The sequence below is a fragment of the Schistocerca serialis genome, chromosome 2, assembly GCF_023864345.2.
Source record: "Schistocerca serialis cubense isolate TAMUIC-IGC-003099 chromosome 2, iqSchSeri2.2, whole genome shotgun sequence".
NCBI classification, from domain to species: domain Eukaryota; kingdom Metazoa; phylum Arthropoda; class Insecta; order Orthoptera; family Acrididae; genus Schistocerca; species Schistocerca serialis.
Window position 1 is genome coordinate 220722578 of NC_064639.1, and position 13275 is coordinate 220735852.

The following is a 13275-nucleotide window of genomic DNA, read 5'->3' on the forward strand; positions in this document are numbered from 1 at the left end:
CGCAGGAATTTCCTTTCTCGTAATTCGAGGATTCTTATTGGGATGTTCTTGGTTAGGAATAGACACACTGCTTCATAGACAACTGACAGCCTGACTGCTGTGTTATAGGGTCTTAGTTTGATTTTCATCGGTAGATGTTTTGAGGCGTACATTTTTTTTCCAAGCACAGTATGCCCTGTCTATGTAGTATGTTTCTACTTTGTTAGAGACCTACAGTTTCACTAAGATGATCTGAGATCCATTCTCCAAGGTACTTCATGGTTTTGACTCTCTTAATATGCTTTGTTAGTGAAATTAATTAGCTTAAAATTTGTTATCTAAAAAACTTGCAATTCAAAACTGTGTGGCTTTTAAAATCTGATTTACAGTGTCACTCATTTATTATGATCTAGAATAGCCTTTGCTACCCTACTTTTGAACATGAACGTAAACTGTAAATTAAATTCACAGCTTATAATGCCAATTACTCTAAACTGAATCTCACTCTCGGTAAGTGAAACTGAATACAAAGAATGTCTACCAACAGTCCACGGAACGGCTTGCTTATCAAACAGTCACAATACACTGGTTAATTGTCGCGTTGAAACTGTGCCCTTTTAAAAAACGCATCTACTGAACTTAAGCCCTCGTAAGTTCAACACCATTTCTAAACTGTACATTTCAAGGCATTCGCTTCAGAACTGCTACAAATTCGTCGGCCAATAGACGGCGCCGCTCGAACTGTCAACACAACTGGAACTGCTAAGAGTATCCTACCCTCGTCTATAAATCTTTCATCATGTAGCTCTCATTCTTATCATCCTAGGGACGCCTTTAATATTGGTAACGAATTCAGTCTTTCCAGAGTTTGATGAATAGACCTGTTTTCTCTGTTGCTAAATATAGTTTCTGGAGTTCAATGAGAGCCTCTTGCATGTCATTTATTAGTAAAGCCAGGTCATCAGCAAAGACCAGGCATGGGATCCTTAGGTTATCTACTGTGATCCCCATCTTTAATCCGAAGCCCGCTGGATTGTTTTTTTTTTCCTGAACACACTTGAACGACATACACGAAATACCGTCTCCTTGCCTCACACCTGTATTGATCAGGAACTCTCTGAGAGCTGTCTTCGAAAGTCTACACTGGATTTAATATTGCACATACTGAAAAATTAATTTTTTTCATTCCAGTTTCACATGTTTTGGCAGTTTTCTAATTTATAACGAACTTAGATTATGACAAAATTTTAAGCGACAGGCGAAAACTGAGTTCGGATAAGGATTCAGTGCCCAAAAAATTGTGGGGTTAAGCTGTTACCTAGCAAAATATACTTTTTCGTTGGCTTGTTTTATCGAAATCTTATTTTCATGATTTATGAAAAACCAAAGATACAGTCCAGAGTGTTAAATCACAGAACTCTTTGTTTTCTGGAGAGCTACGGTGTGCCTAATGCCCACGCAGCTCCTAGGTATGTTAGTGGGCGCCGACGCTGCAGCCGGAACTGCTTCAATGGCCCACTTAACGCACTAACAAGCAACAAAATGTTGATAACAAAAGGCCCCACAATGCACGTTCCTCTCACCCTATCCCTCGCCCCTGAGACAACAGACACCTCGTGGCACGACCATAGTACACCGCTTGATAATTGCTAAGGAGCAGAGACATTGTTGGACAGGAATAATCACAGGCAGTGGTGGACGACGTTGAGACACACAATACATACGTAATAGTGGTCAGTGGTACAATTATAAAGAAAAAGGTTCAGATTTCACCTAATGTGTTATACAGGTCAGGCTCCGAACAAAACGTCACCATCGGACTCTCAATAAGGAATATGCCCTCCTCGGGCAGTAGGGCACATTTTGCCCCTGTTATTCACGCTGGCTACCAAACAGTTCAGGACTTCTTGCGGGGTATTGTCCCACTCAAGGCAATTTTCAGTTCTTGCACGGTTAGAAGAGATGGTTTTTGGTTGAAAAACAAGTCTACCAAGAGCATCCCAGACATGCACTATAGGCTTTATGTCCGGGAAGTATGCAGGCCATTCCATACTTCCAGTAGCTTCACATTCCAATTCTCTGAGAGGTCCTGGATGGAAGGTCACTGTCACCCGTAAAGGTCGGAACCTATCGCACCCCTAAACAAACGTATATGATCCAGAATAATCTCACTGTGCTGCAGCGGTACCACGCGCAAAGATATGCAACGCTGTTCAACCAAAACACCCTCTTCGCTACTTGTCGACATGTTAGCGCCGACGCTACTGTCAACATTGGCCCACTTAACATACTGACAACCAACAACAACGTAATGCCTGTCCACATCATAACTCCTAGGCCACACAGAGGAGCCGGCCGAAGTGGCCGTGCGGTTCTAGGCGCTGCAGTCTGGAACCGCGAGACCGCTACGGTCGCAGGTTCGAATCCTGCCTCGGGCATGGATGTGTGTGATGTGCTTAGGTTAGTTAGGTTTAACTAGTACTACGTTCTCGGGGACTAATGACCTCAGAAGCTGAGTCCCATAGTGCTCAGAGCCACACAGAGGACGTTCATGAACATTTTGTGGTGTGTAACGTGCCCCCCGCGCCTCCTCTTTCTCTCTCTCTCTACACTAACTGGGACACTTGCCACAGTGAAGCGGGATTGGTCGGAGTCATTACTGTTCCCTGATTCCAACCAACAAACTCCCTACATCCCTACACCAACGAACTCTTTATTGATGACGACTGGTTGAAGTGCGATGCATTTAACAAGCTTCTGAGCATTTAAACACCGTGTAATGATACTAGCAGAAACAGGTGTACCCGCAGCGATTGCGAGGTCTGCAGCGATCTGCCTCGGAGTGAGATGTCCCTCCCTTTTCGCCACTTGGGCAACGTATTGACTCTCTTGCGATGTGCTAGTCCGTCTACAACCACTGGCATGTTTCCGGCGACCTTTTGTAATCGCGATATGACACTTTTGGACACACCCATTACTGTGGCCGCCCAACTAAACGTCCACGATAGTAAGCACTCAAATTTTGTCTTGCAGATATGTTGCTGTACCACACAGAATGTCGCACTAATCAGTTGACGACAACCTTTGTCATAAACCGTACCTCATAAATTGTCGAACGCGCTGGTTTCGATGCAGTTAACACGTCCCGCCCCCTACATTTCCTTTTACTATTATTGGTCGGATGTTCCGAAGCATTTGTCGGTTGCTCGATAGCAATTGTCAGTTGTTCCTCAGCAAGTGTTAGTTGTTCCTTAGCAATTGCCAAGCAGTGTACTCACGTCTGCAATAGCTGCATGGAGAGAGTACAGCTTGAGCTTTGCTAATTGCCGACGCCTTTGGCCGTGTTGCAGGTGATAACGCCATTCCGGCGGTTGGTGCTGTGTGCAGAATCGCGGAAGGAGATGGAGGAGTGGATATCGGCGCTGAAAGCTTCCAGCAGTCGCGAGTACTACGAGGTGAGTGTGGTGCTCTAGGCCTTCAAATTTGCGCCGCGCAGACATATTGAATACGTATCCTAAAGAATGCAAGTTCTGCGTACTTCCTCTCCTTTACGCCAGAAAACTTTAGTGGCCATTTTCAGGTTCCTTCCAGCGCAAAAGATGCCCCGTTGTTACACAGGCTGCCTAAACTCGCGACCGCTACCGTGCTGATGAATGTTGCACACAACAGAAGAAATATCTATACCCGCCTGTCTTAAAGCGCATACTACACTGACAAGTCACATTAATCTGACCACCTTTCAAAAGCCAGATTATGGGACACGTGCAGGAAGAAAGACGCCCCGTTGTTACAAGGGGTGCCTAATCTCGCGACCGCCACCCTGCTGATGAATGTTACATGCAACCGAAGAAAAATCTATACCCGCCTGTGTGAAAGCGCATACTACACTGACCAGTCACATTAATGTGACCACCTATGAAATGCCTGATTATGCGAGACGTGCAGGAAGAAAGATTCCCCGTTGTTACAAGGGGTGCCTAAACTCGCGACCGCCACCCTGCTGATGAATGTTGCACGCAACCGAAGAAAAATCTATACCCACCTGTGTGAAAGCACATATTACACTGACAAGTCACATTAATGTGATCACCTCTCAAAAGCCTGATTATGCTAGATGTGCAGGAAGAAAGACGCCCCGTTGTTACAAGGGGTGCCTAAACTCACGACCGCCACCCTGCTGATGAATGTTGCATGCAACCGAAGAAAAATCTATACCCGCCTGTCTGAAAGCGCATACTACACTGACCAGTCACATGAATGTGACCACCTGTCAAAAGCCTGATTATGCGAGACGTGCAGGAAGAGAGCCAGTGAGGTTCTGAAAGGTACCAAGGGGCTGTGCAGCCGTGCCGACTACAGTGCCGCAGCCAGCTGCGCTAGGTATCTCGGTTAAGGATCCATGGCACGAGCAGCCCAATCGAGCTGCTCCCAAATATTTTCGATTGGGCTTAAACCGGGTAATTTTGGTGGACAGGGGAATACGGTAAATTCATCCTGCTGCTCTTCGAACCGAGCATGTACAATGCCAACTGTATGACATGTTGCATTGTCCTGCTGGTAGATGCAATCGTGTCCGGAAAAAAAAGCTGCATGAAAAGGTGGTCATGCTCCCCAAGGATAGATCTATACTTGCGCCGATCCATTGTGCCTTCCAGAACGACAAGATTACGCAGCGAATGACATGAAAACATTCTCCAGACCATAACGCTCCCTCCTGCGGCTGTTGTGTTTGCTTTCAGATTCTTGACGCCGTAGATGCTGATGGCTATCTGTCCGATGAAGCATAAAGTCCGATTCTTCTGAAAGGACCACCTGTCGCCACTCACTGGACATCCAGTTACGCTACTGGTATGCAAATTCCAGCCTCCGTCGTTGATGAACAGCAGTCAGCAAGGGTGCATGATCTAGGCGACTGCTATGTAGGACCATACGCAGCAACATTCACTCAACAGTTGATCAACAGTTGCACGTTTATCTGCCCGTACACATCTCCCCAGCCGTTGTTCACCCTTGTTATCTGTGAGCTGTGGTGCACCACAGTCGCAATTTTACCATGCACGGTATACTTTAACCATTATGGCAAGCGAAAAGTTTCCAGGTTTGGCAGTTTCGGAAATACTTCCACCCTTGGTCCGAAAGACAGTGATCACGTCCTTTTTGGCCTCAGATAAATCGCTCCGTCTCCGCATTACGGCAAAGACTGCACTGTTTTCCGCGTACCCCTCACACGCGTTACATACTGTCCACTGCTAATCAGTCATGGATTGTGCGGCTGATCCCGGCGGAGGTTCGAGTCCTCTACATCTACATCCACATCTACATGATTACTCTGCAATTCACATGCAAGTGCTTGGCAGAGGGTTCATCGAACCACAATCATACTATCTCCCTACCATTCCACACCCGAACAGCGCGCGGGGAAAACGAACACCTAAACCTTTCTGTTCGAGCTCTAACTTCTCTTATTTTATTTTGATGATCATTCCTACCTATGTAGGTTGGGCTCAACATAATATTTCCCCATTCGGGAGAGAAAGTTTGTGACTGAAATTTCGTAAATAGATCTCGCCGAGACGAAAAACGTCTTTGCTTTAATGACTTCCATCCCAACTCGCGTATCATATCTGCCACACTCTCCCCCCTATTACGTGATAATACAAAACGAGCTGCCCTTTTTTGCACCCTTCCGATGTCATCCGTCAATCCCACCTGGTAAGGATCCCACTCCGCGCAGCAATATTCTAACAGAGGACGAACGAGTGTAGTGTAAGCTGTCTCTTTAGTGGACTTGTTACATCCTCTAAGTGTCCTGCCAATGAAACGCAACCTTCGGTTCGCCTTCCTCACAATATTATCTACGTGGTCTTTCCAACTGAAGTTGTTCGTAATTTTTACACCCAGGTACTTAGTTGAATTGACAGCCTTGAGAATTGTACTATTTATCGAGTAATCGAATTCCAACGGATTTCTTTTGGAACTCGTCAACTGCCACCTGCCACACCATACAGCAATCTTTTCAAAATCGCTTTGCAACTGATACTGGTCTTCGGATGACCTTACTAGACGGTAATTACAGCATCATCTGCGAACAACCTAAGAGAACTGCTCAGGTTGTCACTCAGGTCATTTATATAGATCAGGAACAGCAGAGGTCCCAGGACGCTTCCCTGGGGAACACCTGACATCACTTCAGTTTTACTCGATGATTTGCCGTCTATTACTACGAACTGCGACCTTCCTGACAGGAAATCACGAATCCAGTCGCACAACTGAGACGATACCCCATAGGCCCGCAGCTTGATTAGAATTGCTTGTGAGCAACGGTGTCAAAAGCTTCCCGGAAATCTAGAAATACGGAATCAACTTGAGATCCCCTGTCGATAGCGGCCATTACTTCGTGCTAATAAAGAGCTAGCTGCGTTGCACAAGAACGATGTTTTCTGAAACCATGCTGATTACGTATCAATAGATCGTTCCCTTCGAGGTGATTTATAATGTTTGAATACAGTATATGCTCCAAAACCCTACTGCAAACCGACGTCAGTGATATAGATCTGTAGTTCGATGGATTACTCTATAAAGGCACATTTGCATGCCGAGCGTGAGTTTCCTCGGAAACGCGAGATATTAATTAAATAAATAATCAGTGACAAATAAATAAAGCCTATGGCACACAACTGCAGCGCTGTGTCGCTGATAAAACAAAAGTACATTTTCGTTAGTCGTATGTTTGATTAAAAAAAAAAAGAAGAGCTCTCGTTGAAGTGGTGCGAGAAGCACGTATTTTAGTTTATTGTCTGGCACACCGCCATATTTCATGATATAGAAAATTGCAACCATACTAGGCACTCGATTCTGTAAAGAATTTATATTTATAAAATAGACAATCACCTCTGTACGACGTTTTGGCATGGCTGGCAAATTATTGTAATATTGAGATTTAGATTATGAGTCCGCACCTACCGCAGCAGTCTTTGGAAACGATTTAATTACGAAGTCCGATTATTTCAGTTTTATTTCACGGTCAACTACGAGTAACATTGCCTTTACGAAAAAGCCATTGTCAAGAGTCTGATACCGAATAATCAAAACCTGACGACTCATAGGAGAGCCAATCAGACAGATAAAAATAATTAATATTTTATTTTATTTTATTTTATTTTATTTATTTTATAACTCCTACTATCCTTCTTAAACACTGGTGCGACCTGCGCAATTTTCCAATCTGTAAGTACAGATCTATCGGTGAGCGAGCGGCTGTATGTGATTGCTGAGTAGTGAGCTATTGTATCAGCGTAATCTGAAAGAAACCTAATCGGTATACAATCTGGACCTGAAGACTTGCCCGTATCAAGCGATTTTAGTTGCTTCGCAACCCCTAAGGTATCTACTTCTAAGAAACTCATGCTAGCATCTGTTGTGTTTCAAATTCTGGAATATTCCATTCGTCTTCCCTGGTGAAGGAATTTCGGAAAACTGCGTTCAATAACTCCGCTTTAGCGGCACAGTCGTCGGTAACAGTACCATCGGCACTGCGCAGCGAAGGTATTGACTGCGTCTTGCCGCTTGTGTACTTTACATACGACCAGAATTTCTTCGGATTTTCTACCAAATTTCGAGATAATGTTTCGTTGTGGAACCTATTAAAGGCATCTCACATTGAAGTCCGTGCGAAATTTCGCGCGTCTGTTAATTTGAGCCAATCTTCGGGATTTCGCGTTCTTCTGAACTTTGCCTGCTTTTTCCGTTGCCTCTGCAACAGCGTTCGGACCTGTTTTGTGTACCATGGGAGATCAGTTCCATCTCTTACCGATTTATGTGGTATGAATCTCTCAATTGCTGTTTCTACTATATCTTTGAATTTGAGCCACATCTCGTCTACATTTGCATAGTCAGTTCGGAAGGAATGGAGATTGTCTCTTAGTAAGGCTTCTAGTCACACTTTATCCACTTTTTTAAGTAAAATTATTTTGCGTTTGTTTCTGGTGGATTTGGAAGAAACAGTATTGAGCCTAGCTACAACGACCTTGTGATCACTAACCCTGTATCAGTCATGATGCTTTCTATTAGCTCTGGATTGTTTGTGGCTAAGAGGTCAAGTGTGTTTTCGCAACCATTTACAATTCGCGTGGGTTCGTGGATTAATTGTTCGAAATAATTTTCGGAGAAAGCATTTAGGGCAACCTCGGACGATGTTTTCTGCCTACCACCGGTTTTGAACAAATATTTTTGCCAACATATCGAGGGAAGGTTGAAGTCCCCACCAACTATAACTGTATGAGTGGGGTATTTATTTGTTACGAGACTCAAATTTTCTCTGAACTGTTCAGCAACTATATCATCGGAGTCTGGGGGTCGGTAGAAGGAGCCAACTTAGTTCGGCTGTTAAGTATAACCTCCACCCATACCAATTCGCACGGAGTATCTATTTCGACTTCACTACAAGATAAACCACTGCTGACAGACACAAACACTCCACCACCAATTCTGCCTTATCTATCTTTCCTTAACACCGTCTGACTGAGACTTCGTAAAAATTTCTGCAGAACCTATTTCAGGCTTTAGCCAGCTTTCTGTACCTATAAGGATTTCAGCTTCTGTGCTTTCTATTAGCGCTTGAAGCTCAGGGACTTTCCCAGCACAACTACAACAATTTACAACTACAATTCCGACTGTTCCTTGATCCAAGCACGTCCTGCATTTGCCATGCACCCTTTGAGATTGCAGTCCACCCCGTACTTTCTCGAGGCCTTCTAACCTAAAAAACCGCCCAGTCCATGCCACACAGCCTCCGCTACCCGTGTAGCCGCCAGCTGAGTGTAGTGAACTCCTGACCTGTTCAGCGGAACCCGAAACCCCACCACCCTATGGCGCAATTCAAGGAATCTGCAGCCAACACGGTCGCAAAACCGTCTCAGCCTCTGATTCAGACCCTCCACCCGGCTCTGCACCAAAGGTCCGCAGTCGGTTCTGTCAGCGATGCTGCAGATGGTGAGCTCTGCCTTCATCTCGTACGCAAGACTGGCAGCCTTCACCAAATCAGATAGCCGCTGGAATCCAGAGAGAATTTCCTCAGATCCAAAGCGACACACGTCATTAGTGCCGACATTTGCCACCACCTGCAGCTGGCTGCACCTTGTGCTCTTCATGGCATCCGGAAGGACCCTTTCCACATCAGGAATGACTCCACCCGGAATGCACACGGAGTGCAGACTGGATTTCTTCCCCTCCTTAGCCGCCATATCCCTAAGGGGCCCCATTACGCGCCTCACATTGGAGCTCCCAACTACCAATAAGCCCACCATCTGTGATTGCCCAGACCTTGAAGGCTGAGAATCATCCACTGAAACAGGGCAGGCAGTTGCATCTGGCTCAGCCAGAGACAGTACCTGAAACCTGTTTGTCAGACGCATCGGGGAGGCTTTCTGATCAGCCTCTGGGGACGTCTTTTGCTGCCTGCCACGCCTTGGAACGACCTCCCAATCAACCACAGGCGAGGGCTCAGCCCCACTTCGGGCAGCAACCGGGGCAACCACAGCGGCAGATCAATCTGGGGACAGACGGGACGAGGTTGACATGCCCATGATACCCAAGTCCGGCTCCCCATAGTGCCCCATAGTGATGCCCATTGGCAACAGCCTCAAGATGCGCATCCGAAGTCAGCACCGCCTGCAGCTGTGAGCGAAAGGACCAACCGACACTGGCCGTTCAAAACAAAAACAGAAGACAGACGACTACGGGAATTTACACTATTCAGGTACTAAAACGCGATGCTACAACTCTCAAATACTACAATACGCCCAAAATTTATGAATTAAACAATGCAAGTACCCAAAAACACGCAAAGAAATTAAGAATTAAACTATGTAACAAATAAGTGAGCTAGGAGTATACGACTTGCTGCTGGCAGCTGCTTATCCAACGGCGGCAGGGAGCACACTCGGGCATGGGTGTGTGTGTTTGTCCTTAGGAAAATGCAGGTTAAGTAGTGTGTAAGCTTAGGGACTGATGATCTTAGCAGTTAAGTACCATAAGATTTCACACACATTTGAACATTTGAACTGCTAATCCTACAATCTGCCGTCTGTGAGTGGTTATTGCGTGTTGACGTCGAACTCCGGTGGTCATATTAATGTGACTGGTCCGTGAATTATTGATGACAAGTGCTGACTATTATGACTGCATGTAAATACTTACTAACATTTCTTCTTTTTTTGTCCATACTACCTCCTCTCAAAATATGGAAAGGAAAAAGCTTCATACAATGGATTGTGAACAAATAATCATAGCTCTTAAAGTATATATCTTAGAGCCCATGTGCACTAGAGCTTTTGCTTTGGAATGATCGTTCCTGTCTTACCCCTGAATACTAAGTATCCTTTCTGGATCGCCGTGTATTTTATGTAATTCATGACACACAGCTGTCTATACATCCCTTATTATCACAACCAGTTTCGATTTATAGCCATTATCACAGTATCGGTATACAGCATGCGTGAAATAACCAGAAATGCATAGAGTACAATCAGTCATACATGAGCTGGTATAACCTAGTTCTTACAATCGTATGTTATTTACGTATCTTTTCACGTCACGTCAGTATGGCAGTACAGGGTTATTACAAATTATTGAAGTGATTTCACAGCTCTACAACAACTTTATTATTTGAGATATTTTCACAATGCTTTGCACACACATACAAAAACCCAAAAAGTTATTTACGCATTCGCAAATGTTCGATATGTGCCCCTTTAGTGATTCGACAGACATCAAGCCGAAAATGAAGTTCCTCCCACACTCGGCGCAGCATGTCCCCATCAATGAGTTCGAAAGCATCGTTGATACGAGCTCGCAGTTCTGGCACGTTTCTTGGTAGAGGAGGTTTAAACACTGAATCTTTCACATAACCCCACAGAAAGAAATCGCATGGGGTTAAGTCGGGAGAGCGTGGAGGCCATGACATGAATTGCTGATCATGATCTCCACCACGACCGATCCATCGGTTTTCCAATCTCCTGTTTAAGAAATGCCGAACATCATGATGGAAGTGCGGTGGAACACATCCTGTTGAAAGATGAAGTCGGCGCTGTTGGTCTCCAGTTGTGGCATGAGCCAATTTTCCAGCATGTTCAGATACACGTGTCCTGTAACGTTTTTTTCACAGAAGAAAAAGGGGCCGTAAACTTTAAACCGTGAGATTGCACAAAACACGTTAACTTTTGGTGAATTGCGAATTTGCTGCACAAATGCGTGAGGATTCTCTACCGCCCAGATTCGCACATTGTGTCTGTTCACTTCACCATTAAGAAAAAATTATTCTTCATCACTGAAAACAAGTTTCGCACTGAACGCATCCTCTTCCATGAGCTGTTGCAACCGCGCCGGAAATTCAAAGCGTTTGAATTTATCATCGGGTGTCAGGGCATGTAGCAATTGTAAACGGTGAGGCTTCTGCTTTAGCCTTTTCCGTAAGATTTTCCAAATCGTCGGCAGTGGTACGTTTAGCTCCCTGCTTGCTTTATTCGTCGACTTCCGCGGGCTACGCGTGAAACTTGCCCGCACGCGTTCAACCGTTTCTTCGCTCACTGCAGGCCGACGCGTTGATTTCCCCTTACAGAGGCATCCAGAATCTTTAAACTGCGCATACCATCGCCGAATGGAGTTAGCTGTTGGTGGATCTCTGTTGAACTTCGTCCTGGAGTGTCGTTGCACTGTTATGGCTGACTGATGTGAGTGCATCTCAAGCACGACATACGCTTTCTCGGTTCCTGTCGCCATTTTGTCTCACTGCGCTCTCGAGCGCTCTGGCGGCAGAAACCTGAAGTGCGGCTTCAGCCGAACAACACTTTATGAGTTTTTCTACGTATCTGTAGTGTTTCGTGACCATATGTCAATGAATGGAGCTACAGTGAATTTATGAAATCGCTTCAATCATTTGTAATAGCCCTGTATATTAATATAGCCCCATCATAACTGCTAAACATCAAATTGGCCATACCAGACGACATCATTTGAAAAGAGGAAAAATCGCCACTCTTAGGTCAGACACGGGGACCACTCAGCAAAGGGGGCGAATGCTCGATACGTACCCTAACGGCAAGAAAATCGAAATACTGAGGGGGTGTCGTACGATGCGAATGAAAGTTGGTAGGCGTGTTTCTACATGTCTGTTCAAATTTCACGCCGGTCACATATGAGTGGCGCTAGTAGAGCCACTGTGAGGACGCAAATCCGGTTAGCGTTAAATACACGCGTTAGTTACCCTCTAGAGTGGCCGTGGTGAGTTGATGTTAGCCAAGAATGCCTTTAGGGCCACAAAGACACCGTCATCAATACCTCACTGAGTTTGAACGAGGTCGTGTTATTCGGCTACGAGAAGATGCATATACTCTCTGCTATATTGCAGAAAGACTTGGCAGGAATGTAGCCACCGTACATGATTGCTGGCAGCGCTTGTCACAAGAATGTACCGTCGCAAGAAGACCGGGATCCGGGCAGCCATGTGACGCTAATGACAGAGAATACCATTGTTTTCAGTGTAAGGCTCTGGCGCATCGTAATGCAACTGCAGCAGCAATTTGAGCAGCAGTTGGCACCACTTTGACACAACGAGCTGTTACAAATCTGTTACGTCAAGGACAGCTCCGAGCCAGACGGCCTGTAGCGTGCATTCCACTAACCCAAAACCCGCCATTTGCGACATCGGTGGTGTCAAGTGAGACCTCACCGGAGGGTGGGGTAGAGATCTGCTTCGAAGCCACTGATGGCCGTGTTTTGGTTAGGAGGCCTGTTGTGCGCCTGCAGGGCACCTGCCTGTGTACTAGACGCACTCAAACTGCACCTAAAGTTATGTTCTGGAGTGCGATTTCGTATGACAGCAGGAGCACTCTCATGGTTCGCACACTGACTGCAGATTTGTACATTCGACCTTGTTTGCCGCCGTTCATGAATACCATTCCAGGGGGCGCTTTCCAACAGGATAACGCTCGCCCACATACCACTGTTGAAACCCAACAAACTCTACTGAGTGTCGACTTGTTTCCGTGGCCTGCTCGACCACCAGATCTTTCTCCAATCGAGCACATATGAAACATCATCGGACGACAACTCCAGCGTGATCCACAAACCATTAATCGTCCTTCTACAGACCGACCAACTACAACAGGCATAGAACTACGTTCCATAAACTAACATCCGGAACTTGTAAAACACAGTGCATGCACGTCTGCATGCTTGCATTCAACATTCCAGCGGTTGCCCCGTTTTTAATATACCAGCATTTCACATTTGCAGTGG

General features: G+C 45.6%; 1 protein-coding gene across 1 annotated transcript in view; it reads left to right on the top strand.

The window, feature by feature from the left end:
* LOC126456962 (diacylglycerol kinase eta-like) overlaps positions 1-13275 on the top strand; it is a 537414-nt gene that overhangs the window by 164853 nt on the left and 359286 nt on the right. The window contains exon 2 of the mRNA XM_050092898.1: positions 3330-3434. Within this exon, the coding sequence (XP_049948855.1) occupies positions 3381-3434 (54 nt within the window). The 5' untranslated portion in view covers positions 3330-3380. The remainder of the gene's footprint in view (positions 1-3329; positions 3435-13275) is intronic.